This window comes from Fusarium venenatum, assembly GCF_020744135.1.
Source record: "Fusarium venenatum strain MPI-CAGE-CH-0201 chromosome Unknown EDB82scaffold_4, whole genome shotgun sequence".
Classification (NCBI taxonomy): domain Eukaryota; kingdom Fungi; phylum Ascomycota; class Sordariomycetes; order Hypocreales; family Nectriaceae; genus Fusarium; species Fusarium venenatum.
Genome location: NW_027072132.1, coordinates 7,702,807 through 7,727,843, shown reverse-complemented (window position 1 = coordinate 7,727,843; position 25,037 = coordinate 7,702,807). Strand labels below are relative to the sequence as shown.

The following is a 25,037-nucleotide window of genomic DNA, read 5'->3' as shown; positions in this document are numbered from 1 at the left end:
AAGATTATACAGGAACTTATTTTACCGTAGTAGTGCATTGGAAAGATCTAGCAATAGAGGCTTACAGTTCTTTAAAAGTTAAACAGCTCTACGCCGGTCTATGAACGATATGCTATGCTTTTTCCTAAGATGCTCATTCACTTGAGAAGGCTTAGAGGAAAGGGCAAAGCTGCATTGCTCTTAAATGCAGATAGGGAGCTAGGCCTAAGGATTGTTTAAGAGCTGGAGGTAAGAAAAGATATTATCATCAACCATCCTTATCTAAATTACCCCTAGAATGTGCGGTTAAGCTAAGCCGGAGATAGAAATGATGTAAAAAGAACCCGTTATACTGCCGCATATATGGCTATAAATCTTATAAAGGCCTTAACAATTGGCTTATTCTTAGCTTTGGCCACCGGGAGTAATTACATCCAGACCGTAGAAGAAGAGGAGATTCAGTTGATAATCTGAGCATGAGCCGTGGTAAATATATGTACAGTGAATAGTAGTTAGGTGCCAGCTAGGTTGCGGAGTATTTGATAATTCTGGGGCTCTCTTAGACTGACGGGTTTAGCAATACATTGGATTAACTAGCAAGTGGCTTGGTTTGAGTGGCCTAGAGACTAAATTTGGTTATAATAATGAATATTAGCGCTACGAGAATGAAAAGAGGCACGTTCGACAATTTATAACTAGGAATGTCAATCATGTAGATCTTTTCGGGAGGATGCTTTGTTGCTCAACCCACTTGTAGTGCATAAAGCTATTAAGCGACTGAATTCCCACCCGAGAGCCCATTCCTGCTCATAACGATATCCGCGACCGGCAATTTTAATAAAGTAGATCGCATCCTATTTCGCGAGTTTGTCGACTACTAATGCGAGAGGACCTGGCAATGAACTACTTCCTTGTAGGGCAAGGACTGTGGACATATCATAGCCTGGGCCTGGACTACAAAGTGCAATGGCAAGAAGAAAGGCCTTCCACAAGGTAAAGAGCAGTATGAGACATGGGATTGGCTAACACTGGCTAATGTTTCGCGGTTGCATGGCGATTCCTGACGTTTGTTAGTTTAAAGTAATAGTAGGGTTGTAGCGATGATTGGAGCTGTGCGAAGGTGCTAAAGCGTGTGCAGGGCTAACTAGTCCATCCCACAGAGCTACTCAAAGCATACAGCTGGATTACTAATACAGTTGTTTCCTGAGGTGGGTCAATAGCACGAAGCCTAAAAATACAACACTAAAATTTAGCTGCTCTTCTGCATATCTTCTTACCGCTTATTACTACGTCCCTTGCTTTACGATTGCCTATGGTATATTGCGGGAAACCCAGCCGGGGGTGTGGGAACTGCCGGTAAGTTTCTAGACTGCCGAAACCTTTTTCCACGAGATTGCATGCTTATACAGGGCTGTCTAGGAAGGTGCATAAAAAGGTGTGACAGAAACCACTGCCCCTGTTTCAGTTGGACATGGCTGACAGATGAAAAGTGCGATGAGATGCACCCTACATGTTCACGCTGTGTGAAGACGAATAAGAAATGTGTTGGGTACCGAGATCAATCGGATCTTATGTTCCGTGACGAGACTACCCGAACCCAGACTAGATTCCGTCAATGGGAGACACGCAACCGAGGCTCCGATTCTACATCAGCAAGCACCACATCGCTATCCCTTTTGCTTGCAAGGGCTTCAAAATGGATGTACGATAATTGCGTGACCCCGGTTGATGGACTATTCCCACCGATTCAAGATGTGGTGGTATGCTACTTCTATCATAATACACTGGGAACTATATCGGACAAAGACCCCGTACACTCCCTTCATTCACAGCTGCCGAATCTCTACTCCAGAAGCGATCTGGGCTCTGCCTTACGCTTAGCGACAGAGGCAATATCATACGCTACTTCTACGAAGCTAATGCAGGAAGCAGCTCTGCTATCCAGGAAACGGTACATCCAAGCCATTAAAGCAATTGGAAAAGCTATTCAAGATCCCCAAGAAATGGTAAATGACCAGACATTATATGCCATTCTTCTTCTTAGTGGCTATGAGGTTAGTTATTAAGTCTCCCAAAAACGGCGCCTCCGACCACGCCAAACTAATAACTACCCAAGACTATATCCCGAGATCCAGATACAACACAATCATGGGGCGCCCATGTTGACGGAGCTGCGGCTCTTGTCAAGTTTCGTAGCACCATTGAAGCGCACTCGCCCCTATCACGCAGCATGTTTGGCTTTGTTCGGAAGAGCGTTGTAAGACTACTTTCTCTATCCTGTACGCATAATGCTAATGATGACTACGCCAGGTCATTGGTCATATGCAAATATGTCGGCCGATTGATGAAATCTTCTGTGCATCAGATGTGACCGCATCCTCAGACAAGAGTCCGGAAGATCAACTCATGGCAATGGCGGCCAAGATACCCAACCTCCAGTACCGGAGCAACTGCCTGTTCACTCAAACGCAGGACGCTCGCACAGGCGACGTTGAGGATCTGTTTTATCGTGCTAGGGCTCTAGATCGTGAGATAGCAGATTGGGCACGCACTCTTCCCACGACCTGGTCCTACTCCGCTGCTGTGAATATCGATAACATGACAAACTCAAAATTCACCCCATGTCAGATCCATAGATACCCTGATTTCTACATTGCTCGCGTTTGGAATTTCTATCGTGTGTCACGGCTTATTTTGCAGTCAGTACTCCTCCGTGCAACGTCCTGGATGTCTATCTCAACGGACCTGAACGAATTCAGCGACGAGAGAAAACCCGAGGGAAGCAGTATAGAGTTAGTAAACGACATATGCGCAAGCGTCCCTTTTCTCCTGGGGCACGACTTATCAAAGATGAAGGTTGTTGCCAAAGGCGGAAGGATAAAGCAGGAGAGAACGAGCGGGTCCAGGGTCAAAAAAAGCGGCTCAACACATACGGGAAGATTTTCGCTGATTTGGCCCCTCTATGTTGCGTGTAGCGCTTCGTCAGTACCAGAAGCTCAAAGAGACTGGATGCATATGCAACTACGGCTTCTGGCGGAGCACGGTGAGACTGAAGCACATTTTGCATGTTTCAAGAAGAGCCAGATACTCTTGGGCGGGGCCGACGATGTTCGATTTGACTGTGTGTAATTATACTCTCTAATCTTTCTACGTCGTCCGTGTAAGAGCGAGTTTGAGCAAGGTTAAGCAAATCTGATAACAACCTTTAAGGGTGAAAAGCTTAGATCTGGCAGAAAAATCATTAGATGGCCAGTTAGTTTTAGGTGAATTAAGTCTGCATTTGTTGTTGTCACCGGAAATTTGTTCAACGGAATAAACAAGTGGGGTGTATGGAACTATTCAAGGAGAGCCCCATTGGTGAGTATTGCGGTCTTACCGGGTAGCATTGTCATGGTCGTGGTTGTGTTCGCTGACCGACTTCGTATGGCTGATTTGCAAGTGCTATGTTCTCCTATTATAACAGCGGATGTACCAATGGCGTATGGCAAGATAGGATTTTCGGGAGGGAATATTATGGATTACCTGATCATGCACCAATGACTGGTCCATCCAGTACCGATATACGCTAGCCGAATATGGTATGCATTGAGCCAGCCAGTCAACATCCATGTTTAACACTCATCCTGGAAAGGTGGCAGACGGCTGGTGATCGCGCTATCTGCAAGGGCCGCACCCCGAAATTGCCGGGAGCGACACTTGGAAATGAATTTCACAGGATGGCTCCCCTATATAGATTCCAGCAACTCTTTCTCTAAACATCTTCTTAACACCTGTTCAAACTTATCCAACAGATACCTAATACCGGATTACTCGTAGCTCTACTGGTCACACACTGTTCTATGCCATGTCCCATACTGTATGTGTCTTCTGTCCCTCCCCCGCCGTCGCAAGTATCATGACACCTAAGCTGATTCAATTCTCTACAAAAGATGATTCGCCGAAAGAAGGCCGTCAAGAAGGGCATCCAATTCTCCCTTATGGTCTGCGGCGCCTCAGGAACTGGTTCGTCAGATGCCCCCGGGACTAGGAAATAATCTTTGCGACACACTAATTAAACTTGTTCGTATAGGGAGGACCACCTTCGTCAATATGCTCTGTGGGGACAGCGTCCTGGCGCACAGGGACTTGGATACTGAGAGTGACACACAGGCGGAGCAAGGGCTTAAGATCAAACCCACTACCGTTGGTATGTTTATTACTTCCACAATCCAACCGTTCGACGAGAGTTTAACCTCCATGTTGCAGAGTTGGAGCTAGAGGAGGATCGTACCTGCATCTCCCTCACCATCATTGACACACCCGGATTCGGAGACGAGATTGATAACGAGGCTAGGTGAGAAGGACTAGGCTTGACTTTGCACAAGTACGATGCGATTATGAGTAGCAGCACTGACTAAACCATACCAGCTTCTCAAAAATTGTTGGCTACCTTGAGCGACAGTACGACGATCATCTCGCAGAGGAGTCTCGCATCAAGCGAAATCCTCGCTTCAGGGACAACAGAGTTCATGCGATGCTCTACTTTATCACTCCGACCGGTCATGGGTACGTTGCTAATATCCCCATGTTGCGGATTCCGCCACCGGGCCATTGGCAAAGTCGTCTCGCTGCGTACCTCCACTGACAGTCCACTTTCTAGGCTCCGCGAGCTTGATATCGAGCTTATGAAGCGCCTCGCTCCCCGCATCAACGTCATTCCAGTTATTGGCCGCGCCGACACCCTTACCCCTGCCGAGCTAGCCCAATCCAAGAAACTAATCATGGAGGATATCGAGTATTACCGAATCCCTGTTTATAACTTCCCGTATGATATCGAGGAGGATGATGAAGAGACGATTGAAGAGAATGCTGAGCTGCGGGGCATGATGCCTTTTGCTATCGTTGGCAGTGAAGAATTCATTGAAGTCAGTGGCCGGAACGTCCGCGCTCGGCAATACCCTTGGGGTATTGTAGAGGTGGAAAATCCACACCACTCGGACTTTCTGGCGGTTCGATCTGCGCTACTACATAGCCATCTGTTAGATCTGAAGGAGATCACATACGACTTCTTGTACGAGGTATATCGTACTGAGAAGCTCTCCAAGATCACAGAAGGTGCCGATGGACTGTACGTTATATTTTGCATCCTCCTTGATGTCGTTTTTATCACAAATCTACCTATATTAACCAGTATTCTACAGAGGCTCATCTATAAGCCAAGAAGATATGGTTTCCCAGTCAATGCGGCTCAAAGAGGAACAGCTCCGAAGAGAAGAAGATAACTTACGACAGGTTGAGATAAGGATTCAGCAGGAAATTAAAGAAAAGAGTCAGGAGCTTCTGGTCCGCGAGGCTCAGTTACGCGACATCGAGGACCGGATTAATCGGGAGTCTGCAGTCGCCGCAGCTCAGAACGCAGCTGCAAGCAGTTAAACTCACGGCGACGGGAAGTTAGGCGGCTATTTTTGCTCATTGATCAATTGTTCCTTTCTAGTTATAATGCCGGTTAAGCAGAGGCATAGATGCTGTAGATGCATCCCCGGCTTTCCAATCCTAGTATCCTCAAGTCTATCTCTCGATATCCTATCAAAATTTCGTAGTCAAAACAGCTAGAACATAATTTTGGCGCGATTAGGGCTTCTTCTCTTGTTAGCCCAACACTTCCTTCTTCTCAAGCATAAAACAAGCCAAGTGACAGGCATCCAAGCCATTTTACAACCTCCCCAATCCACCACCTTCTCCCAAGACCCCAACCTGGTCGCTGCGCTGACCTCACTGCCCACCCAACGTGCTTTAGCAATAAGACACAAACATTGAAATGCTGCTGCTCGATTTACCAAATGAATTGCTCAATTATACAGCGAACTTCCTGGAATCGGAAAGAAACATCAGTGCTTTCAGCCAAGCAAATCGCTGCCTCCACGAGCTCCTGACTCCGCATCTGTACCGCCACAACGCACAGTGCTCTGGAAGCTCGGCACTACTATGGGCCGTAGAAAATTGGCAAAACAATATGGTACAATACTCGGTAGCCCAAGGAGGCGATGTTCACGTTTCCAATGATTAGGGCCAGACACCACTCCTGTTAGCCGCAAAGAACAGACACATAGCCACGGTCAGGTTTCTTCTGGACGAGGATGCTGAAAATGACTCAAAGGATAGCGATGGTAGGACACCGCTATCTTGGGCCGCTGCGGGGGGTCATGGGGTGCTAGTTGAGTTCCTTGTCGAGCAGGGCGTCGAACTGGGCTACAAGGACGGCTACGGCCAGACAGCGCTGCTGTTAGCCTCAGGGAACGGACACGAGGTGACAGTCAAGCTACTTATCAAACAAGTGGCAGACCCAGCTTCTTGTGACAACTACGGCCGGACATCGCTGTCTTGGGCAGTAGAAAATGGGCATGCAGCTATGGTGACGGTACTCTTGGGATATAAAGTCGACCCATGTTCGATGAACCGCTATGGATCGACCATACTAGCTTAGGCGGTTGCGAATGGCTCCGAGGAGGTAGCCAAGCTGTTACGAGATCACGGTGCAGGCCCGGAGTCTATGCCTCATCAAGATACGCCGCAACAACCATGGCCAGTGCTTAAATTCTACACAAAGATATTCGTCATCAGGCTCCCCAGTACCTTACTTGGAGTTAGAAGTACCCTGAACATGTTCACTGGGGACAGGAAGTTCATCTTCTGTCTAAATAAATTAATCACTATTTTTGTCTTCCCTAGGTCTAAAGTCTAATCCTCCATGTCTTTGCCTCGACTGACATCCGCCCTTCTACTAGTTTCGAGAAAGATCGCAGCCACAGCCATAGTAACACCCGCAAATATTTGTGCACCCATGTATCTCCCATTCATTGCTCCAATCAAGGCTCCTCCTATAGGAGCTCCAACCAGACTTGCAATGCTACCAAGTCCAAAAACCATACCCATTCGTGTACCGGGTTTCTCTGCATCTGCAGTGAGATAACCCAGTCCAGCTGGGAAGAGACTCTGTATGCCCCCGGAAAGTATCCCACAGAAAACAGTCCAGACGTACATAGCTACTGCTGTGTTCACTGCAATCCACGATAGCAGAATGACAGCGGTTGAAGCTATGACGGGAACGAAAATTACCAAGATGCCAACTTTGTCAGCAATAAACCCCGAACCCAGACGTCCGATCAAGTTGACAGCATTAAAAACGAGAAGAAGGTTCAGTGAATCTTGATAAGAGAACGGTGGCGAGATGGAGGTTCGAGAAAAGTCGACGACGTAGAAGATGGAGATGTATAATCCCAGAAGTGACTAGCAGAATCAGTCAGTCAGTCGTATCTGACATCTCAATAGGTCTCTTACCATGAATGTTGCGACAGCATAATTATTGAAGCGAGTATCTCGAAATGCTGTCCAGTCAATCCAATCGGGGCTCTTCTTCCCTTTAGTCCTGGGTCGCAAACAAATGTTTACAAAAGCCAATGTAACAAACTGAATCAATGCGATGACTCTCATGGTCCAAGAAAAGCCGAGTCGAGGTATCAATTGGCGCATGAGACCAGAATAGACAACACCACCGGTACAAGCTCCGCACATAGCAACACCAATAGCCAGCCCACGTCTTTCAGAAAAGTATTGGGATACGACTGCCAGCATTGGGCATGACATCAGACCGTTACCCAAGCCAACGCCAACGCCAAGTGTGAGGAACATGACCCAGAACTTTGACCCAAATGAGGAAGCAAAGATGCCAATAACCATAGCTAGAGAGCCAGCAAGAAAGGTGACACGGAAGTACCCTATGTCGGTTAAACGACCTGAGAAAATTCCTAGAAAGAAGTACAGAAATATCTGGGTTGAACCAATCCATGAGACTGTCGAGGCAGACTCGCCAAACTCTTGGACAAAGTGGCTTTGTAGTGCGCCGAAAGAGTTGAGGAAGCCGGATGTGTTCATCACGACAAAGTGCGCGGAGAGAACAACTTGACAATTAGATGCTGTGTAATCGAATGGAGAGAATTACTTACTGAGTACACTCATCTGCCAACTTGTGGCTTCTTTCAAGTTGGGCGCCTGTTCATCCGTCGCACAGGTAATTGGGACATCGGCTTGGACATGGCTTTTGTCGTCGCGATCGTCCAATTGAGGCATTTTGATTATTTTCAATGCAAAGCAGAACCTCAAACTCTGAAGTTATTTGGTCTAGAATACGAATGAAATATTTCTTTCCTGTGAAATAAGGTACAATTTAGAGGATTTTATACTGATCATGTCGAGAATAAGGTGGGTCTTGTCAACCACAGGGTGCAACACCTTGCTCGTCAAAAGTGACGATGAATTTCTTTTCAATACGAGATTAAAGTGGCTTGCTGGATTTACAGCCACATTCTACATGTTAATAATAGATGTAAAACACTGTATCCTCAATGTTCATACTAATCATGTTCACTTGGGATAGGTACGCTTTTTGGAGAATGTTACAGGGAGCTGATGCACTGAGTAATGAGTTTCCAGCAGAGCTCTTCCACTAGATCATTAGGTGTCTATGCTATAAGAATGAACTCCACACTAATGCAATCGCTATTATACAAAATCCTATACGCCATGACATCTTCTCATTGCTCTTCCATTTTTATATTTTTTTATATCTTTCTTTTCTTTGAAATCTTTCCTTCTCTTTTAGCTTTTCAGCTAGACAACCACCAGTTGGAAGTCTGTCTCCCAGATCTCAACATCGACATCATAAATGTTCTGGAGGGCCAGCAGATCCTCCACCTTCTCGGCAGCAAAGTCAAACGTATCCCAAGCATGCTCTTTACCGTCTACATGAAAAGGTGGAATGAGTACCATCAACTTGGTATTCCCCTCTTCCTCGACCCGGCACACCTCGATGGAAACGCCGGGGATGTCATTGAAGAGATCGTAGATCTTATCCCGTGTGCCTGTGATGTCTTCCCATGCACTGAAGGCATCGCTGCTCACGGCTTTGATGTCTCTGACGACACCACTCCAAGGCTTGGACATTGGGTTGGACTGGGCGATGAGTCTTGCATGCGCATTTTCCATGTCCTCTCTGTTGTTTTTTGGCTGGAGTCTGAAGAAGTACTTCCAGATACGTTTGTTCGTCTCATTCTTTAATATCCTTGCAGTGCTTAGGGCCGGAGAGAAAACGCTCCTAGAGTCTTCTGGGTCAGTGGGATTGATGCGGTCGAGCTTATCGTCCAATTTCATGTTGTCGATTGTGCGGTCAGCACGTTGTGCCATATTTGCCTTATGGACCTTGAGCTTCCTGTCATGAGCAGCAATGATTTGTTTGACCGATCTGGGATCCCCCCGTTTAGGCAATGGATGATTACGAACTAGCTTGGGTATGCGGCATGGTGATCGTTGAATCCGTCGGTGTTTAAAGGATGGCGATGTCGGCATAGAAGACGTACTTTGCGGAACGTTCTTGTTGTCAAAAGCTGAGGCATTGAAAGACTGGGCTTGGTGGAAGAATTTCTTCCATTCCTTCAGGTCCTTGAAAATGGCCAGATTGTCAAGCACTTTGTTCACTTTCTTCTCCGTTCTCATCAGGATGTCATAGGCTACTGTTGACACCTCCAACGGAGAGAGATTAGCAGGTGTTGAACAAGTGGATAGATTGGGGTGCATGTTGGTGCCATTGGAGGGTCCTGGTTGTCCAGCGTTGGCATTGTACTGATTTCCCATAGCAAAATTGTTGTTGTCTAGGATAATGGGCACTTCATTGATGTCATTGACAGGCGGAAAGAATTGAATCCGTTGATCGCTCCCCGTCATAGAATAGGTCCCGCCAATATATTGGGCCGACTCACCAAAAGTCTGCCCATGTTGCCCTTGGTATGTGGGGGTAGGCCAAGTGCACGGGGTGTAGGTACCAAGATACGAGGTGTTAAAGGATGGATCATGATATCCCGTGCCATCCGGTAGGGCTTGGGGGATGGCTGTACTCAATTGGTCAGCATTTGCAGTGGCAGTGGCAGTGGCAGGCATTTGTACCACCGTCTCATTTGTCATTGCATTGCTGAAGCCCAAGCCCGTCCAATTTACATCGTTACACATCTGTTGTCCAACAAACAGTTTACCCTGCAAACATGGATCAAGTCCCAATCCCTGGTCTTGCCAGTCCCAGCCAGTGTCTGCAATAGGAGCATGTTCGGGATCTTCACCATCCTCCTCATCTTCATCGTCATGTTTATCTGACGTAGAAGAATCGTCCTCCTCTTTGACGGCGACCGATGCAGCATCGACTGATGGGTCATGATCGGCGGCGACAGCAGGTTTGCCCAGCTCCGCATCCAAGCCAAGTTCTTTGATAGGACGGTAGACGAAAGGTGAAAGTTTTTGTCGTGGTAGTGCGAGCGGACCATGCCAGGACTTTGGTTCACAGCTCATTGCTTGGAAGAGAAGGGGGCCCTGTCCCTGATTGCTGTGCGTCATGTTGTCCAAATGTAGTATGAAGATGGGTGTAAAGGGGTTGATCTTGGGTATTGATAAAGAAAAGAAAAAAGAGAGTAAGTGAGAAAGGCGGAACCCATGCTTAAATAGTTATCATCGCCATTGAAAAATTGCCTCAACATAATTAATTTTTTTCGCATTGTTCACAACCAAACCGATAAGCTCTGAGATTGAGGCGCTGCCTAGTGATAGTGAAACTCAAGAGGAGCAAAATGTTATGATTCGAGTCACGCAGAGCCGCATTGATCATGGTGAAAACCTTCAAGGTGGATTGAAGGGAACCAAAGCAAGACTTCAACAACTGCAGGCTGATGCGCACAGGCACTGCGTTGTTGTAGCCAGGATTGATGTCAGCGACGGCGACGACAGCGCGAGGCTGGGTAGGTCAATCAATACCCTGGTTTTTTTTGTTTTTTTTTTGTTCAGATTTCCCGCACGCCGTATTGAAGGAAGAAGAAGCGGAAATTTCCGGTTGAGTAATGCGCTTACATGCGGACAACAAGGTTCACTGAACCTCATCATGACTCCTCGTTGGCAAGTCGGGGACAGTCTCTATTCATGGGGCTTCTCACGCCAAACGGGCACTAAACAAGGAACCAAAACCTTAGAGATCGAGACTGACCAATGATATGTTATACAGTATAATAGCCTCTCCTGTAATGGTTTGTTTTCCAAACTCTGTGCTCCAAGTTGCAAAGTATAGCGAGATGGCCAACCTTGTTTGACAGACTTTGGTGGGTTCGGCCTCCAAGTGTGATAGCGTTTTCGGCTACGGGTCCTGAAAGTTTATTTTACAGAATATAAAAGCACTGCGAAGTAGCCTAAGATATCCCTCATTCGTATTTATTTGGTAATTCTCCGTGATGTTGAGAGTATCCTTAGAGCAGGTTTAAATTAATGTAAGGGGTATCCAAGTTCAAGTCTATGTTTCCCGCGCGTCTAATTATGCTAGAGCAATTCCAGTGAGATCTCCCAACTCCGCGAACAAGACAGTCTTCGTCTTTGTCTTTAAATCGACTGCGTAAACACCACCGGACAAATCCGTTACATATGCTGTCGAAGCCTTCTTATCCAGCGCAAGGCCAATTGTCTCATGCAATCTCCTAGCTAGAATCTCTCGCTCGGAGGCATCAGCCTTGGGCGTTCCACCAACAAAGGCGCGGTTGAGCGAGTTGCCCTTTGGAGGATCACCTCGGTCGGTCCAGTATAATGTTTGGGTCTCCTCGTCGATCTCAAGGTCGATGGGTTCGGGGAGGTTGATGAATACAACTTGGACTTCTGATGGGTTGTCGATCTTGGCGCGGAAGATGCGACCTTGGCTTCCCTTGGGGTTCCCTTTTTGGGACCAATAGAAGTAGCCATTCGCCTCGTCGACTGTGATGCCTACACACCATCGAGACATATCCTTCTTGTCTTCAACTGTTGATCCAGTAGAAACAAGGACCTCGATATCAGATCCATCGAGGTTGCAGCGCATAACCTTCATACCTTCTCTGTCGCACCAATAAAGTTTCCTACTCTTGGTCGCGATGGAAAGTTGCTTTGGAGTATGGACACCGATTGTTCCTGAGTCGACGATGGTTGTTCTCTCGGAGCCGTCTAGTCGCGAGCGTTCGATGGAGCCATCGTTTGACTTGAAGGTAGGACCCATGTTTGTCCAGTATATCCAGCCATTGTTGTGGTCAATGGCGATGCCGTCAGGCATGGTGGACATGTTGTCGAAGATTGTGCGTAGGTCTGAGCCATCGGTGTTGCATGATAGAATGCGACCGTTGTTTTGATTGGGGAAGTTGATGAGGTCTGTATCAAGGATGTATAGACGGGGGAGACTTAGGGAGCCCATATTGACAGATGTGATATTATTGACGATGTGAATGTAGTGTTTTCGATCTTCAAAAAAAGAGAAGTGATCTTGACTTTGATATAAAAACGTAGTGAAGATATAATGTGGTAATAGACAGGAGAGATAATGGTATTTACAGCATTTCTCAATTCAAGCGAAGCCCCTGTATTTAGTATGACCCAACATGGCAAAATTCTAGAATCCTTCATCATAGCGTCGATATCGGAGAAGAAGTGGATCACACTAAAGCCGTCCTTCGTGCTCATCTCGTGCTCCGAATGATCCGAGAGTTTTTTGCCGGAGCTACCACGAAATTTGGACCCGGACTTGTGGGGACTGCGGCACCGATTCCGGTTCAAGCGCGGAAAATGACGTAATGACGATCATCGGTACTAAAATTCTGATCGAGATACAGGGTAAGCTTGACAGCACAAGTCGATCGTGGCAGATATTCTTTCTACGTAACATTGGAGAATGAGTTGGAGTTGAGGGAATAATTTGACGATTTACTAGATATACTTAGTAAAATTGAGAAATGCGCGAAGTTATGGGAAAATCCGCATTATTATAAGCAAAATAGGGGTGTAGAAGACAAATGGACAATGGACACGCTGTCAATTATGAAACCTCTAGGTAAGATCACGAGTGAACTCAACATTGGAACACGTCGCACGTTTGAGTCTAAATTTCATTGGCCGTGAAATAAAACAATATTATCATTTTGCAAAATTAGTCTAAGTATATCGTCCTCAAGCCCTCCCGTAATTATGAGCTCTCCTCCTTCGCACCTGTAGCATACCCATCCCAGTCTTTTCTAACATTCAACAATCTAACAAGCTCCTCATCTCTCTGCTTCACCAAATCCCCATACCCCCTCTCATCAATCGCTCTTCTCGTCCCCTCAATCCACTTGGTCTTTAAACTCTCATCAACGACCGGATTCTCGGGCGCATACCACGTTTGAAGTGGCCCCAGTAAGTGATCTGCAAAATGCTCAATTCCACCCTCTCCACCTCCCAGATGGAATAGAGTACTAGGTCCCATGACACCCCATCGTAGACCAGGTCCGTAGGATACAGCGTCGTCGATGTCTTGCACGTCGCAGACGTCTTGTTGTAGGATGTGGAAGACTTCTCGCATGACGGCTGCTTGTATACGGTTGGCGACGTGACCAGGAACTTCCTTCTTCAAATGAATTGGTTGTTTACCCATGTCTTCGTAAAACTTCATGGTACGTTGGATGATTTCGGGTGATGTTTGTGTACCACCGACGACTTCGACGAGAGGAATGAGATGAGGTGGATTAAATGGATGTCCTACAACACATCGTTGCGGCACCGCGGCAGCAGTCATACCCTCTTGAATAGAAGAACAAGTCAAACCGCTAGAGCTTGTCGCGATAATAACTTCACTTCCAAGCATCTCTCCCATGCCTTGGAAAAGCTTGCGCTTAAAGTCAATGCGCTCAGGACCATTCTCTTGAACGAAATCGGCATTTTGTAACACTTCGCTCATCGTGGTTGTGAAGATGACATCTTCAGGCTTGGCGTTGTTGTTCTTGACCAAGCCGATAGATGAAAGGACTGGAAGAGCGTCGCGGATGAAGTTGCGAAGATATGTTTCTGACGCAGGGTTGATATCAAAGGCCTGGACTTTGAGACCTTGGGCGAGGAATAAGGCTGACCATGAAGCGCCAATTGCGCCGCAGCCGATGATGGCGACTGTATTGATTGACATTGTGTAGATAAGATAAGATGGATTAATTATGATGAATAAACTTGACAGTACATTGACAGAAGATATTGTCTCGGATGCAATGGTATTTATCTAATCTCAAGACATGGTAATTAAAATCCCATTACAGTTTCCTATTTCGTCCTCACTTAATTCCGCAAATTCTCACCATCGCGCTTTCGGCATTGAAACCATCTTAGCTTCGTTCATGCGTCGGTACTTCCAACGCAATGACATCAAAAGCATCGGATCGGAAGCCGAAAAAGTCTAAACCAAGTTTTTCCACGTGGAAAATGGCGATGATCAATGCCGTTTCTTTACCGCCTTCTAGAAAAATTCAAATAGATTTGTCTCCACTCTGACGTTGAGGATCTGATGGAATTGTTTCCGCATTTGAGCCTCATGTTGCATTGAAAGCCGCGTGTAACTATCTCCACATCTACCGTTGTCAATGTCCACCATGGGTCCGCTCGCGCTCGCGTTTTAGAGATTACCGACTTGCTTGTCTTTCGGGTTGATCCGTTCGAGATAATGCAAATGCCGATGGCACTTGGAAGTTGTGGATAGAATTCTCGAGGCGATCAAGGGTATCACGTTGCATAAATACACTCCATCGTTCGTCAACATTGGTATCATCAAACATCTTAACATATAATACATTCCAATACCCCGTTGTTATCATACCATTATCTTAACACATACTGTCTTCCATCAACAATACCTCAATTTATCTTTACTTCACATTTACATCATGTCTTCAGAATCAAGAATTCCAGACGTCTACGGCCCAGGTACACACACCGACCGTACCTTCACCCCCGTCCCAGAAGACACAGAACGTATCTTCCGCCTCATAGCCTCTCAAACTCCCGGATTCACCCAAGATGAGGAAATCCTCTCCAAGGTCAAGTTCGAGGGCGAGTCCTTCCCTGTGATTCCTGGCCCCATCAAGGCCGTCTCTGTCGCTGCGTCTCTACATGCCATGGCTGGTGTTTTGGCCGATGAAATTCTTACTATTCGTGGCGCTGAGAACAAGCAGCGACAAATCACAGTCAACACAACACAAGCTGGTCTTTGGTTCGGCAACATCGCTACTGCCTACGTCGATAACAAAGATGCCCTCTCGCTGGCCAAGTCTGGAGAGCTGAAGACACTTTTGCCAAACTGGGAGCAAGGCTGGGTCGATACACCACTTAAGTACCGCACTACAGGTCTTTATCCCACTTCTGACCCTGAAGTGTGGTACTCACTCCACGGTTCAATGAAGGCTGAACCTGTCCTCAAGTCCATCGGCGTTGACCCCTCTGAACCTATTTCTTCCAACGAGGAAGCCGCTGCACACATCGCCAAGTTTACAAGCAAACTCTCCCCAGAGAAGCTTGAACTTACCAACCTTCTCAATGGCAACTGCGGTAGCATCTGCTTCACTCCCAAGCAGTGGAACGAGAGTGAGATGGGCAAGTCACTCGCTGCCCACCCTCTCATCAACGTGAAGCAACAACACCAGGCTATCCCTACATCACCCGTTGCTTTCCCTCCTCTTGACCCATCCGACCAGCGTCCTCTTGCTGGCGTCAAGGTCGTTGAGATGACCCGTGTCATCGCTGGTCCTCAAATCGGTGCTATTCTATCTTCCTTCGGCGCTGACGTTATCCGCGTTAACCCCCCTCATCTTCCCGACATCAACATCATGCAACTCACCCTCAACGCTGGTAAACGCACCATCGCAATTGATCTGCGTAAGCCCGAGGAAGCTGCCCTTATCAAGTCTCTCATTACCGAAGCCGATGTCTTTATCCAGGGCTTCCGTATGAACAAGATGCTCAAGTATGGCCTTGGCTTGAATGATATTCTCAAGATGGCTGGTGAGCGTGGACGAGGTATCGTGCATGTTTCAGAGAACTGCTATGGTCCCGATGGATACTACGCTGAGCGACCCGGTTGGCAACAAATCGCTGACGCAGCTGCTGGTTCAGCCTATGTCACCGGCAAGTCTCTCAAGCTGCCCAACAACGAAGTTGTCCTCCCTTCTCTGCCTGTCAGCGATATGACCACCGGTGTTCTTGGTGCCGTCGGCACTCTACTCGCTCTTCGAGACCGTGCCACCAAGGGTGGAAGCTACGCTGTCCATGCCTCTCTGGTGGCTGTCAACGCCTACGCCCTCCGCCCAGACGTCGGTCTATACTCTACCGAGACCGTTGCTGAATGCGCCGAGCGCTTCCAATGGGCCGAGATGCGCGGTTCACACCATGTCCTAGATCTCTTGATGACTGTCTGGAACGGCTGGAAGCGAGTCTTGGGAAGCACTCTTGCGGAGGATAGTGGATTTTACCAGAGCTTTGACAACAGCGCTTTTGATGGTAAGAAGCTTAGCATTCTCAAGCCTGTTGTAAAATTGAGCGATGAGAAGAGCACACCTCAGTGGAAGACACCTAGTGTGCCTTATGCCTATGAGAAGGCAGATGGTATCAAGTTCCTATAGATAGAGATCCATTATTATAGACTAGCGATTGTGATTTACTACTAGACATAGAATAGATTCACTTAATTCATTCAATTTGACGAAGAACACTTTCTTTCTGGTGATTGAGGTGGCGAGTTACAGTGTCGATAATGCCGCAGAGTCTACTCTGAACTGTATTTAAATTAGTTTGTAATGACGTGCATAGGCTTTGTAAGATGCGCTAAAGCTTTAGTGCTCCCTCCCTTGGAATAGTGCGTCGCGACAGATGTAGCTTTTACGCTAAGTTGTGTGGCGTGGTACATCTTCCAGGCACCTTGCCCATGTAACGTCCGTATAGCAGCGATACGGGTGAGCGCCTGTGAGTCATTGCCGGTTTCAATTATCATCCAACACTAATACAGTTCAGTCGATAGAATCATATTTTACAGCCTTAAGTACTTTATGATGACCGTTAAAGTATGACCAACTATCGCGAGATCGTATCATTAGATCTTTACAGCTGCCCAGACCCTTCACCAATCAATCAGAGCCGAGCAAAATGCAGGAAACCAATAGCGCTGCTACGACAGAAACACCAAAATCGACAACAAGAGTCGCTTACATCCGCACTATTCTCGATAAAAAGTCTATAGGAGAGCATACCGAAACTGACTTGGTCAATCTAAATTCATGGCTCTGGACGTGGGTTGGGCAAAATGTTCCTTGGGACCCATGGGGTAGTGGTCGTAAAAACCGCACAAAACCTCCACCAGACCTTCATCATCACTATGTTCTCGGCTATTCTACTGGTGCAGATCATATTATACTGGATTGGCTTCTTAAGAATTCTGAACCAAAGTACGCCAGGTTATCCCGGTCTGACTTTACGGTGTATCTTTCTACTACTCAGATGAAAGATCCCGACAACAAAGATCTTCTTCAACGGCTTGCATCTGAGAATGTGACGATCAAGAAAATCACAACTTCATCCGATGAGTACCCATCAGATGACATGTGCGACTCAGTTATGCTCTCTGAAAGCGATTACATTCTCGACACGACTCTTCAACTCGGCCCAAATAGCTGGTTATCAACTGACGCTCTCTTCCGTGACTCCCTCCGCCACGGTCATCCGCAACGCTACAAAACCGAAGAACTTAGCAATTTCTACTACGAAAACAGACTGAAGAACAAAATGGGCCATACAATGAAGTCTTGTCAATACCCACACGGTAAATCTGATCAATGGAAGCAGTACCACGAAATACAATGGAGAGTTTATGAATGTCCGTCTTGCGGGCAACGTTGCAAGAGGAGCAAAGGGTGCAAGAATACAGGTGAGGATTGGGCTGCGGATAGGAATAAGTATAGGAATGCTTGGATGGAGGGGTTGGATTTGTCGGCGGCCAGACCACCTGATTTTGAGAAATACTGGAGAATCTTAAGTGTAAATGATGTCGTTTATTACGGTGGTGATAGTTTCAGCAAATGGAACTGGAGATCTGTTGATACGTTCTCGGGGGATTGGAAACGAGAGTGACCTTAATGGTTTTATTTACGGTTTCATAAATTTCAGTCTCTTTTAATCATAATCTACACATACTACAATATTTATGTACCAGTATGGTGGACACGAAAGCACTTTTTACTTAGATCTCGTGCTGACCACAACCCAAGTGTCGAAGACCCATGGCCTCAAGCTCATCAATCATGCCCAGATCAGGTCCAACGCTGCGCTGCTGGAGGTTCTGAAGAGTGGCGTCGGTGATCTTGGTCTTGGGGATCAACTTGGTGCCTCGCTCGTCGAGTGTAGCAAGGATGTGTGCAGCAGCCTGATAATTGTTAGTAACTAGACTTGAATAATCTTTGAGCGTCCAACTTGCCTTGGCGTTGACGGTGAGAGTCTTGGAATCGGGGTTGTCAATGGTGTCACAAGCTTGATGGTAGCAAGGATCCTGCTCGACAGCCGTACCCTATCATGGTGTTAGTGCCAAGTCATTAAACGAACATGTTAACTTACGGTATGCAAGAATCCAAAAGGCTTGTTCAGGGTTTGCCAGAAGGAAGCATAATCACTTCCATTGGTGAGTACGGCAGGGGTAACTTCAATACCCTTGCTTGTGAAGTAATCAACAAAGATCTTCTCCGTGACCTCTGAGCCCTTGGGAGCCTTGGATCCGTGAGAGCTACCGTCGGTATCAGCCACGCCGAAGAAGCCCTTGGCGACCATATCGAAGTTGAGGTATACGAGGAGGTCGTTGACGTCCTTGGTGGCTAGGTTGGATGTGTAGAACTTGCTTCCCAAAAGGCCGTTCTCCTCGGCTCCCCACCAGGCGAAGCGGATCTTGTTCTTTGTCTTGTACTTGGAGAGAGCGAGGAAGAGTTCGAGGATCAAAGATGATCCGGAACCTAATTATGTTAGCTGGGATGTGTGTTTGTAGAAAGAGGGCACATACCGTCATCGTTGATACCAGGGCCAGCTTGAACACTGTCAAGGTGAGCGCCGAGCTGTGAGATGGTTAGTCGTATGCGCCTCAGTTTGAGGGAAGCAGACAAACCATGATAACGTTGCGGGGATCACCACCAGTAGTCTCAGCAATGACATTCTGTGTGATTCTCTCCTCAATAGTCTGCGACTGCTGGAAGTAGGCCTCAACCTTCTCACCAGCCTCAATCCTCTCCTTGAGCTTCTGTCCATCGGCAAGGTTAATAAAACCCGCAGGAACATGCTTCTCGGGGTTAGGTGCGCTGAGCGAACCAGCAGTGACATTAGTCGTCAAGTCATGGTAAATAATGACTGCAGAAGCACCCGCGGCAGCAGCAGGAATGACTCTTCCAGCAAGAGTTCCACCAGTGGGACATCTGAATCGCTGCACTAACACAATCTTGCCCTTGACGTCAAGGTTATCGTATGAAGAAGCGTCGCAGCCTGCAGCACCTTCGGGACCGAGAGCAATCTCGGCGGTGATTCCCTCTTCGGAAGTAGATGGGGAGTAGGTCAGGCCGTAGACGTAGATTGACTTGTCGTCGACTTTGAGGTCAATCGAGTCTACGTAGGCAAAGAGAGCGGGGAAGTTCTGTTTCCAGACCTTGGCGTTCTTGACCTTGGAGGCGCGCTTGTAGATGTAATCGACCGAGGCATCATAGCCAGCAAGTCCGAAAGCTCTGTTACCACCGTTGTCGAATGCGATGTCGTTGAGAGCTTCGAGGTTGGACATGAGACTATTTATTGTGAGCTTTGTCAAGAAAATTAGGTAGTGAATAATTACTTCTTGGTCTTGATGTCGGCCTGGAACTTCTTAGAGTCGAGCTTCTTACCCTTGGCCAATGCGTGACCAGGAGCCAGCGACAACAAAGTCGCGAGGGTAGTGCTGAATCTCATCTTGAGGAATTGCCCTTGAATTGACGTAAAGGAGGGGATAACTGATCATTTTGTGGATGGGAGGCATTGTGTTAATTTATACTGAAATGCAGATCGGATAACGTGACGACATGATTTGCAATCGCCATTAGTTTCTGTGCCCAGAAGACATAAGGCCCGGATATAGTTTCTGTTAGGGAAGGTCGATTTATGCCAAGAAGTGGGCGTGATGATCGATATGTAGGTACTTTTTAAGTTGGGGCTGGGCATGGGTCTTATCGTAGGCGGTGACGATGGTCAGTGTATTTGTTTGGACTCAATGTTAATACAACATCAACAATATAACTAACGGAGATGGCTTTGGGTCAATTGATACCAACAAACAAGAATGTCTTCAACAGGGCTACAGTCATGAAAAAAATTGAGTAAAAATAAAAACTTCATCTACCGACAAGTTGGACCAACCTCCGATTGGGGTTGCATCGTCAACGGGTCCTTCTAACGATTGGAGAAAACCCCGCAAAGATTGAGTCTGCCGAGACGATAAACAGATAATGGCAAATTATTTGGCACTGAGCCAATCTGGCAGGTCAAAGACCCTGCAAGGATCAAGAACCATACGAATAAGCTTAACCTTCAAAAGTTCTCTGAAGGCACTAGACTAAGATAGGAATGAGACAAGAAGGGAACAAACCCCGCATGGACTTGGTTCGATTGAAGAAATAAACATCAGTTTGACGTTTCAGTGGCGATGCTAGTAGTTACACCTTGCTCTTTAAAGAAAGAGTCAGCATCGCTATCAGCGCCTGTTTCTACAGAGCTTGAGAGTAAGGAACAAATCCCAGAGGATGGTTTGCGTAGTGCAGTGATACAAGAAGTAATATCGGCACATGCCTTGATACACGATGCAAAATCATCCGTCTGAACATTAGCGATACCTGCGCCGCCAAAAGTACCAGTGCCGCATTCAAGAGTAAAAGTAACACTATCGACAGTGTATGGATTGTTAAGTTGTTCGCAGGATAAAGGACCTGCGCTTGTAGTTGCGGTTGGGGTGTCTATAGTCGTGGTAGCTTCTGCCGAAGTTGTCATGGACTCTGCAGATGTGTTTGTGAATTCTTCAGATGAAGTAATGGGTAAAGTAGATGTGAGCTCCAATGAGAAAGAGGATGATGGCTCAGTTGAAATAGCAGTGGAAGTGGAAACATCAGATGAAAGGGTCTCAGTGGAGGAAGACAAATCTATAGATGGTGTACTGAGAGAAGTGGAAAGGTCCAATGAGGCAGTTGTTGTCGTATCAGAAGACGAAAAAGTGATAAAAGACTGGGACGTGATTGAAGTCTCAATCGATGTATTAGGGGAAATAGGAGATTCCGTAGATAGGGAAAATGAAATAAATGGATAGGGAGACGACGAAGGAAATTGTGAGGAAACATATGTGGATTGTGAGTCTGAAGTCGCTGTTCTCATTACCGATGAAGTAATCGATATGATATTATCAGAGAATTGTATAGTTTCGATTGTGGCAGACAATGAATTAATGGATTCTGGAAGGTTTGTGACTGCAGATGAATCTATAGAGTCTATCGAGAATGCGTTTTCAGATGTAGAAGCCAACAGCGAGTTTTTTGTCTCTGTAGAAGGGATTTCGGTCAGCTCGGTGGTAACAGACTCAGAGGATCGGCTCCGACTATTTCACTATTCTGACATTACTCGACTATTCAGAGTTAATAATATACCTTTGATTTATTCAGGGGTAATTTGCCGGTATAGATATGCAGCAAGACAGTATTATATCCCGGGGGACTTGATATAAATGTAATATTAACTTGCCCACTACCCTAATCCAGATAAAAGCCAGCATTAATATTAGGTATAGCTTTACTTAAAAACACAAGAGTGCGGCCTATATCTGCAAATTATCTCATAGTCGCATTATTAGGTAGTATTCCCTAGCCACTGAACTCCTTAAAGGGCTTGCTGTTATGGTAAATAGGGCTTCTATTATTAAAAAGCTGCCCTGCACTTGGTCTAAAAGTGGCGGCATTAGTGCAGGTCAGTATAGCGTTGTTGCCGCCAATCAACCGTCCTTGGGCTCTCTTGATAAGTCGTCGATTCTTATTGACAGTCGGGGGTGTAATAAAGACGATAACAGCGTCACCGCCCACGGCTCCAGAGCTTGAAGCGAAAGCTTCGGCTGAGGTTGATGTACTGGGCGGAGGCAGGTTACCGGATTATGTGGCTGTTGTTCTTGACTCTGGATCATCGGTTACGATGGGAAGACCGGATGAAGAAAAGATATAAATGCCAGAGGTGGGATTCTCCATAATGCTAGCAGAGTTGGTTATAGGCTGTAATGCTGAAGTGGATTGATTGGAGAAAGACGGAGGGATAATTCCTCGCGTTGTCGGAAAGCTGTGTGCTGTTGGCAAATCTGTCGCAGCGCCAACAGGTGCAAGATAAGTTGACAGATACGTGTAGCAAATGACTCCATCGTCACACCCAGGCTCTCCAATGAGTTCCAAGTTGGCTGCAGCTTGGAGTGCGCCACTGAGGGCAAGAAAAAGCTGGCACTTCATATTTCCAAGGTGAATTTATGCAGCTGTAACGAGCACTCAAGCGAAGAGGACGCCATATTTGATCAACTATTCAAGGGATACCCCCTTCATGAGGGAGACTATCTAACACACTAGCAAATTACTCTACTGTTGCCATAAGTCTCATGGTGCACCAAGCTAGACCTGTCATGAAAAACGAGGACAGAATACTATACTGCTATGGTATGTAGAGTCCAGTTTATTCATGACACCCGAGGCCAAGGCATGTACGCGCCAACAAGCTTAATCCACTAACAGTATATATATATGCTCACTGGTAGGTATCTGGGCTAGGGCGAAATGTCTTAGACAGGCAGTGAAGATGACTATAACTCTCGAGAGCATGAACACTGTCCGATGACACAAGAAGCTCTTGATACTTGGAATATCAAAAAAACCAGATGGAAATTAATATACTGCCTTCGAAATTATCAATTATTGCAAGGGGTTGATCTCTGTTGATGAAAAGAATCGGGCCATGCGACTACGCTCTCCACTTCTCATGGAACACCTTCGCACCAATGTATTCGGGGTTTCCCATCACCAACACCAGATAAAAGTTTCTATGAGGTATCTTTCGAAACAAGAGTTCGCAAGTGGACCTTCAAAATCTTCTACTCAACTGAAAAGGAGATTTCGGGCTCATCCATATCTTTGGTTTGCCGCTAGAAGCTTGTCGCCCAATATCGCGAAAAGCATCAGCACATCCTTGGAAACAGACCTCCTTACCCTGACAGCTTCACAAGGATCCATTGAATCTTGTCAACAAGCTGCTGAGGCCTGGCTATATCTCGATGATGAATCATACCACGAATGCGAAAGAACATGCGAGCGATGGCGCTGTTATACATCAGGCTACACCGCGCTCCATCTCACAGCAAGTCTCGGAGTTGTAGAGACTGTGATACAGAAGATTATCGATGATGGAGCAGATCTTGAGGCTCGTGATGATGTAAATCAAACCGCATTGCATATAGCATCAGCCAATGAAGATGAATCCACAACTCTCAAGAGCTTGTTGCTTGCTGGTAGCAATGTAGATGTTAGAGATCAAGATAAATTGCTACCTCTGTCCATCGCTGTAGTCTATGGAAATCTGAATTCTGTCAAGTTGCTTATTGAGTATGGTGCTAATGTGAATGATCTCTGCGAGGAGGATCTTCGGGAGTGCATGAGCGAACAGCCAGAAATTGTCAAGTTTTTGGTAGAGTTGGGCGTTGAGATGCCAGATGTAGACGAAAGTGAAGATGAGAACAACGGCGATTAGACCGAAGGATAGAATCCATTCCTATAAAATACCGGGCAGATTGTTTGCAGCTCCAAAACAACAAGGAGTCTAAATTATCACAACACGCTATGTAACCATCAGAACACCAAAAATATACAAACCCACCCGCTGTCTCAATTCCATCTCAAACCTCACACATGTATACAGTAGAAAATACAGATCATCCATTCCTACCAACTCCGTCTCATATTCATCTAGCCTAACGCTAAGTCAATAGCTTGGCTACTCTGTCAACTATTGCTGGTGGTACTCGTCTTGTGTATGCTCGATTTCCCCTTCGTGTCTACGACATCTGTTAGCATATCGCTAATATAGGTAGACTTTACGAACCGTCTAAAATGTCTCTCTAGCAAATCCCTTCTATGAAAGCGTCTTTCGCAAATTTGGCATTGATATTGTGGTTCTTGGTGGGAGGTTTGATGCCGTCTGTCATTTGTTTAGTATGTGATTCGTCGTCGCATGCATGTTTGCAAATTACCTTAGATGTTCCGCTCTAGTATATACCTGATAAATTTAGCGTTGGTCATATTGTAAAGAGCGTGTTCCTTACTTTTTGACATTCCGAGCAAACATGAACGGGCTTTCCCTTTTTCGCTTTGGACACCTTTCCATTTGGCGTTAATTGAGGATCACTGTAGTCACTCATTTTTGCAAGAAATAAAACAAAGTCACAACAACTAACGAAATAAAAGCAAAACGCCAACGGGATAACGAGACCTTTTGAAATATAGAGAGATAAAGGATCATTGATTCCATATTTAAACAATCAATCCTCCGACTCCTATGTCATTTCGCTTCGTAATTCCTTTTAGGTTGAGCCACCCGCTTATTGTGAATTGAGGCTTTGATCTGGGGCGTGACGAATCCATCGGGTGGTCCTGTCGATCAAAAATAGAATCGCCAATCGCCATTCATGGTTAGTTGGAAAAAAGCGGGCGTATTGCGTTCTGGGGTACGAAATCCTCAGCCCCGAACAGGAATGGCAGCGTGTAGGGAATGTTGGTGGGGGCTTTGCTTAGCTGACAAGATGATGCTTGTTGAGTCAACTCAGCTTTTCTAGATTGGGCGAATTAGAGGGATGAGAATGTCGGTCGCGGAGGTCGGTGATTTCCACGGCCGAGAGATGTATGCCGAAAAGAGAAGTTTATTCGATGACGAGAGTAAGACATTGACGGTAGACAGTAGAGGCTGACTAGTCATCGCTACATCGATAATGGACTGGGCATAGTCAGTAGCATCGTGAATCACTTCCTTCATCAGCTGAGTGATTACCATGTTGGTTCCTGTGGTTCCCTTGGGCCAACTCAACAATAGGCTCAACCGTTGGTCAACTCCATTCCTTGGTAACCGCAGTCATA

General features: G+C 46.4%; 13 protein-coding genes across 13 annotated transcripts; 6 read left to right on the top strand and 7 right to left on the bottom strand.

The window, feature by feature from the left end:
• The first annotated feature begins 1,264 nt into the window (after positions 1 to 1,264).
• On the top strand, positions 1,265 to 3,305 carry EDB82DRAFT_518520 (C6 zinc finger protein). The gene is made up of 5 exons (XM_025725953.2): positions 1,265 to 1,335; positions 1,399 to 1,414; positions 1,470 to 2,033; positions 2,096 to 2,236; positions 2,290 to 3,305. Exons 1-5 carry the CDS (start codon positions 1,292 to 1,294, stop codon positions 3,106 to 3,108), a joined length of 1,584 nt encoding a protein of 527 aa, XP_025594501.2. The 5' UTR covers positions 1,265 to 1,291; the 3' UTR covers positions 3,109 to 3,305.
• A 378-nt stretch (positions 3,306 to 3,683) lies between these two features.
• Positions 3,684 to 5,522, top strand: EDB82DRAFT_453630 (Septin-domain-containing protein). The gene is made up of 7 exons (XM_025725952.2): positions 3,684 to 3,835; positions 3,909 to 3,981; positions 4,049 to 4,165; positions 4,225 to 4,312; positions 4,387 to 4,524; positions 4,619 to 5,086; positions 5,160 to 5,522. Exons 1-7 carry the CDS (start codon positions 3,824 to 3,826, stop codon positions 5,389 to 5,391), a joined length of 1,128 nt encoding a protein of 375 aa, XP_025594500.2. The 5' UTR covers positions 3,684 to 3,823; the 3' UTR covers positions 5,392 to 5,522.
• A 254-nt stretch (positions 5,523 to 5,776) lies between these two features.
• EDB82DRAFT_481718 (ankyrin repeat-containing domain protein) lies at positions 5,777 to 6,442 on the top strand (the record flags this gene model as incomplete). The annotated part of the gene is made up of 2 exons (XM_065608165.1): positions 5,777 to 5,974; positions 6,116 to 6,442. 2 exons carry the CDS (start codon positions 5,777 to 5,779, stop codon positions 6,440 to 6,442), a joined length of 525 nt encoding a protein of 174 aa, XP_065463639.1.
• A 254-nt stretch (positions 6,443 to 6,696) lies between these two features.
• On the bottom strand, positions 6,697 to 8,085 carry EDB82DRAFT_580866 (major facilitator superfamily transporter; the record flags this gene model as incomplete). Its single annotated transcript, XM_025725951.1, has 3 exons — positions 6,697 to 7,245; positions 7,297 to 7,916; positions 7,962 to 8,085. 3 exons carry the CDS (start codon positions 8,083 to 8,085, stop codon positions 6,697 to 6,699), a joined length of 1,293 nt encoding a protein of 430 aa, XP_025594499.1.
• A 360-nt stretch (positions 8,086 to 8,445) lies between these two features.
• On the bottom strand, positions 8,446 to 9,911 carry EDB82DRAFT_518518 (uncharacterized protein). The gene has a single exon (XM_025725950.2). The coding sequence runs from the start codon at positions 9,733 to 9,735 to the stop codon at positions 8,626 to 8,628; it is 1,110 nt and encodes a 369-aa protein (XP_025594498.2). The 5' UTR covers positions 9,736 to 9,911; the 3' UTR covers positions 8,446 to 8,625.
• A 1,140-nt stretch (positions 9,912 to 11,051) lies between these two features.
• Positions 11,052 to 12,460, bottom strand: EDB82DRAFT_518517 (uncharacterized protein). The gene has a single exon (XM_025725949.2). The coding sequence runs from the start codon at positions 12,254 to 12,256 to the stop codon at positions 11,357 to 11,359; it is 900 nt and encodes a 299-aa protein (XP_025594497.1). The 5' UTR covers positions 12,257 to 12,460; the 3' UTR covers positions 11,052 to 11,356.
• Positions 12,461 to 12,971: 511 nt separating this feature from the next.
• On the bottom strand, positions 12,972 to 14,274 carry EDB82DRAFT_518516 (uncharacterized protein). The gene has a single exon (XM_025725948.2). The coding sequence runs from the start codon at positions 13,991 to 13,993 to the stop codon at positions 13,022 to 13,024; it is 972 nt and encodes a 323-aa protein (XP_025594496.1). The 5' UTR covers positions 13,994 to 14,274; the 3' UTR covers positions 12,972 to 13,021.
• Positions 14,275 to 14,604: 330 nt separating this feature from the next.
• Positions 14,605 to 16,545, top strand: EDB82DRAFT_518515 (CoA-transferase family III domain-containing protein). The gene has a single exon (XM_025725947.2). The coding sequence runs from the start codon at positions 14,742 to 14,744 to the stop codon at positions 16,470 to 16,472; it is 1,731 nt and encodes a 576-aa protein (XP_025594495.1). The 5' UTR covers positions 14,605 to 14,741; the 3' UTR covers positions 16,473 to 16,545.
• A 285-nt stretch (positions 16,546 to 16,830) lies between these two features.
• EDB82DRAFT_518514 (uncharacterized protein) lies at positions 16,831 to 17,976 on the top strand (the record flags this gene model as incomplete). Its single annotated transcript, XM_025725946.2, has 1 exon — positions 16,831 to 17,976. Exon 1 carries the CDS (start codon positions 16,993 to 16,995, stop codon positions 17,971 to 17,973), a length of 981 nt encoding a protein of 326 aa, XP_025594494.1. The 5' UTR covers positions 16,831 to 16,992.
• EDB82DRAFT_518512 (uncharacterized protein) lies at positions 17,977 to 19,937 on the bottom strand. Its single transcript, XM_065609040.1, has 6 exons — positions 19,703 to 19,937; positions 18,992 to 19,655; positions 18,890 to 18,941; positions 18,454 to 18,842; positions 18,317 to 18,406; positions 17,977 to 18,265 (listed from the first exon to the last, which is right to left on the bottom strand). Exons 1-6 carry the CDS (start codon positions 19,813 to 19,815, stop codon positions 18,083 to 18,085), a joined length of 1,491 nt encoding a protein of 496 aa, XP_065463638.1. The 5' UTR covers positions 19,816 to 19,937; the 3' UTR covers positions 17,977 to 18,082.
• A 2,091-nt stretch (positions 19,938 to 22,028) lies between these two features.
• EDB82DRAFT_531112 (uncharacterized protein) lies at positions 22,029 to 22,373 on the bottom strand (the record flags this gene model as incomplete). The annotated part of the gene is made up of 1 exon (XM_065609230.1): positions 22,029 to 22,373. The coding sequence occupies one exon, from the start codon at positions 22,371 to 22,373 to the stop codon at positions 22,029 to 22,031; it is 345 nt and encodes a 114-aa protein (XP_065463637.1).
• A 496-nt stretch (positions 22,374 to 22,869) lies between these two features.
• On the top strand, positions 22,870 to 23,658 carry EDB82DRAFT_481709 (ankyrin repeat-containing domain protein; the record flags this gene model as incomplete). The annotated part of the gene is made up of 1 exon (XM_025725943.2): positions 22,870 to 23,658. One exon carries the CDS (start codon positions 22,870 to 22,872, stop codon positions 23,656 to 23,658), a length of 789 nt encoding a protein of 262 aa, XP_025594492.2.
• A 13-nt stretch (positions 23,659 to 23,671) lies between these two features.
• Positions 23,672 to 24,561, bottom strand: EDB82DRAFT_518511 (uncharacterized protein). The gene is made up of 4 exons (XM_025725942.2): positions 24,230 to 24,561; positions 24,158 to 24,183; positions 24,010 to 24,105; positions 23,672 to 23,962 (listed from the first exon to the last, which is right to left on the bottom strand). The coding sequence occupies exons 1-4, from the start codon at positions 24,323 to 24,325 to the stop codon at positions 23,914 to 23,916; spliced, it is 267 nt and encodes an 88-aa protein (XP_025594491.1). The 5' UTR covers positions 24,326 to 24,561; the 3' UTR covers positions 23,672 to 23,913.
• Positions 24,562 to 25,037: the final 476 nt, after the last annotated feature.

What these genes read in the sequence shown, in the direction of transcription:
- EDB82DRAFT_518517 (XM_025725949.2), bottom strand. Translation starts at nt 12,256, where the DNA reads ATGGGCTCCCTAAGTCTCCCCCGTCTATACATCCTTGATACAGACCTC.
- EDB82DRAFT_518512 (XM_065609040.1), bottom strand. Translation starts at nt 19,815, where the DNA reads ATGAGATTCAGCACTACCCTCGCGACTTTGTTGTCGCTGGCTCCTGGT. An exon ending in GCCGACATCAAGACCAAGAA is followed by an intron (nt 19,656 to 19,702) that starts GTAATTATTCAC and finishes CACAATAAATAG; the next exon opens with TCTCATGTCCAACCTCGAAG. An exon ending in ATCCCCGCAACGTTATCATG is followed by an intron (nt 18,942 to 18,991) that starts GTTTGTCTGCTT and finishes ACCATCTCACAG; the next exon opens with CTCGGCGCTCACCTTGACAG.
- EDB82DRAFT_518516 (XM_025725948.2), bottom strand. Translation starts at nt 13,993, where the DNA reads ATGTCAATCAATACAGTCGCCATCATCGGCTGCGGCGCAATTGGCGCT.
- EDB82DRAFT_518518 (XM_025725950.2), bottom strand. Translation starts at nt 9,735, where the DNA reads ATGACGGGGAGCGATCAACGGATTCAATTCTTTCCGCCTGTCAATGAC.
- EDB82DRAFT_518511 (XM_025725942.2), bottom strand. Translation starts at nt 24,325, where the DNA reads ATGAGTGACTACAGTGATCCTCAATTAACGCCAAATGGAAAGGTGTCC. An exon ending in TTTGCTCGGAATGTCAAAAA is followed by an intron (nt 24,184 to 24,229) that starts GTAAGGAACACG and finishes TAAATTTATCAG; the next exon opens with GTATATACTAGAGCGGAACA. An exon ending in CTAGAGAGACATTTTAGACG is followed by an intron (nt 23,963 to 24,009) that starts GTTCGTAAAGTC and finishes CAGATGTCGTAG; the next exon opens with ACACGAAGGGGAAATCGAGC.
- EDB82DRAFT_518520 (XM_025725953.2), top strand. Translation starts at nt 1,292, where the DNA reads ATGGTATATTGCGGGAAACCCAGCCGGGGGTGTGGGAACTGCCG. An exon ending in TTCTTCTTAGTGGCTATGAG is followed by an intron (nt 2,034 to 2,095) that starts GTTAGTTATTAA and finishes TAACTACCCAAG; the next exon opens with ACTATATCCCGAGATCCAGA. An exon ending in GCTTTGTTCGGAAGAGCGTT is followed by an intron (nt 2,237 to 2,289) that starts GTAAGACTACTT and finishes TGACTACGCCAG; the next exon opens with GTCATTGGTCATATGCAAAT.
- EDB82DRAFT_518515 (XM_025725947.2), top strand. Translation starts at nt 14,742, where the DNA reads ATGTCTTCAGAATCAAGAATTCCAGACGTCTACGGCCCAGGTACACAC.
- EDB82DRAFT_453630 (XM_025725952.2), top strand. An exon ending in GATCAAACCCACTACCGTTG is followed by an intron (nt 4,166 to 4,224) that starts GTATGTTTATTA and finishes TCCATGTTGCAG; the next exon opens with AGTTGGAGCTAGAGGAGGAT. An exon ending in ATCACTCCGACCGGTCATGG is followed by an intron (nt 4,525 to 4,618) that starts GTACGTTGCTAA and finishes TCCACTTTCTAG; the next exon opens with GCTCCGCGAGCTTGATATCG.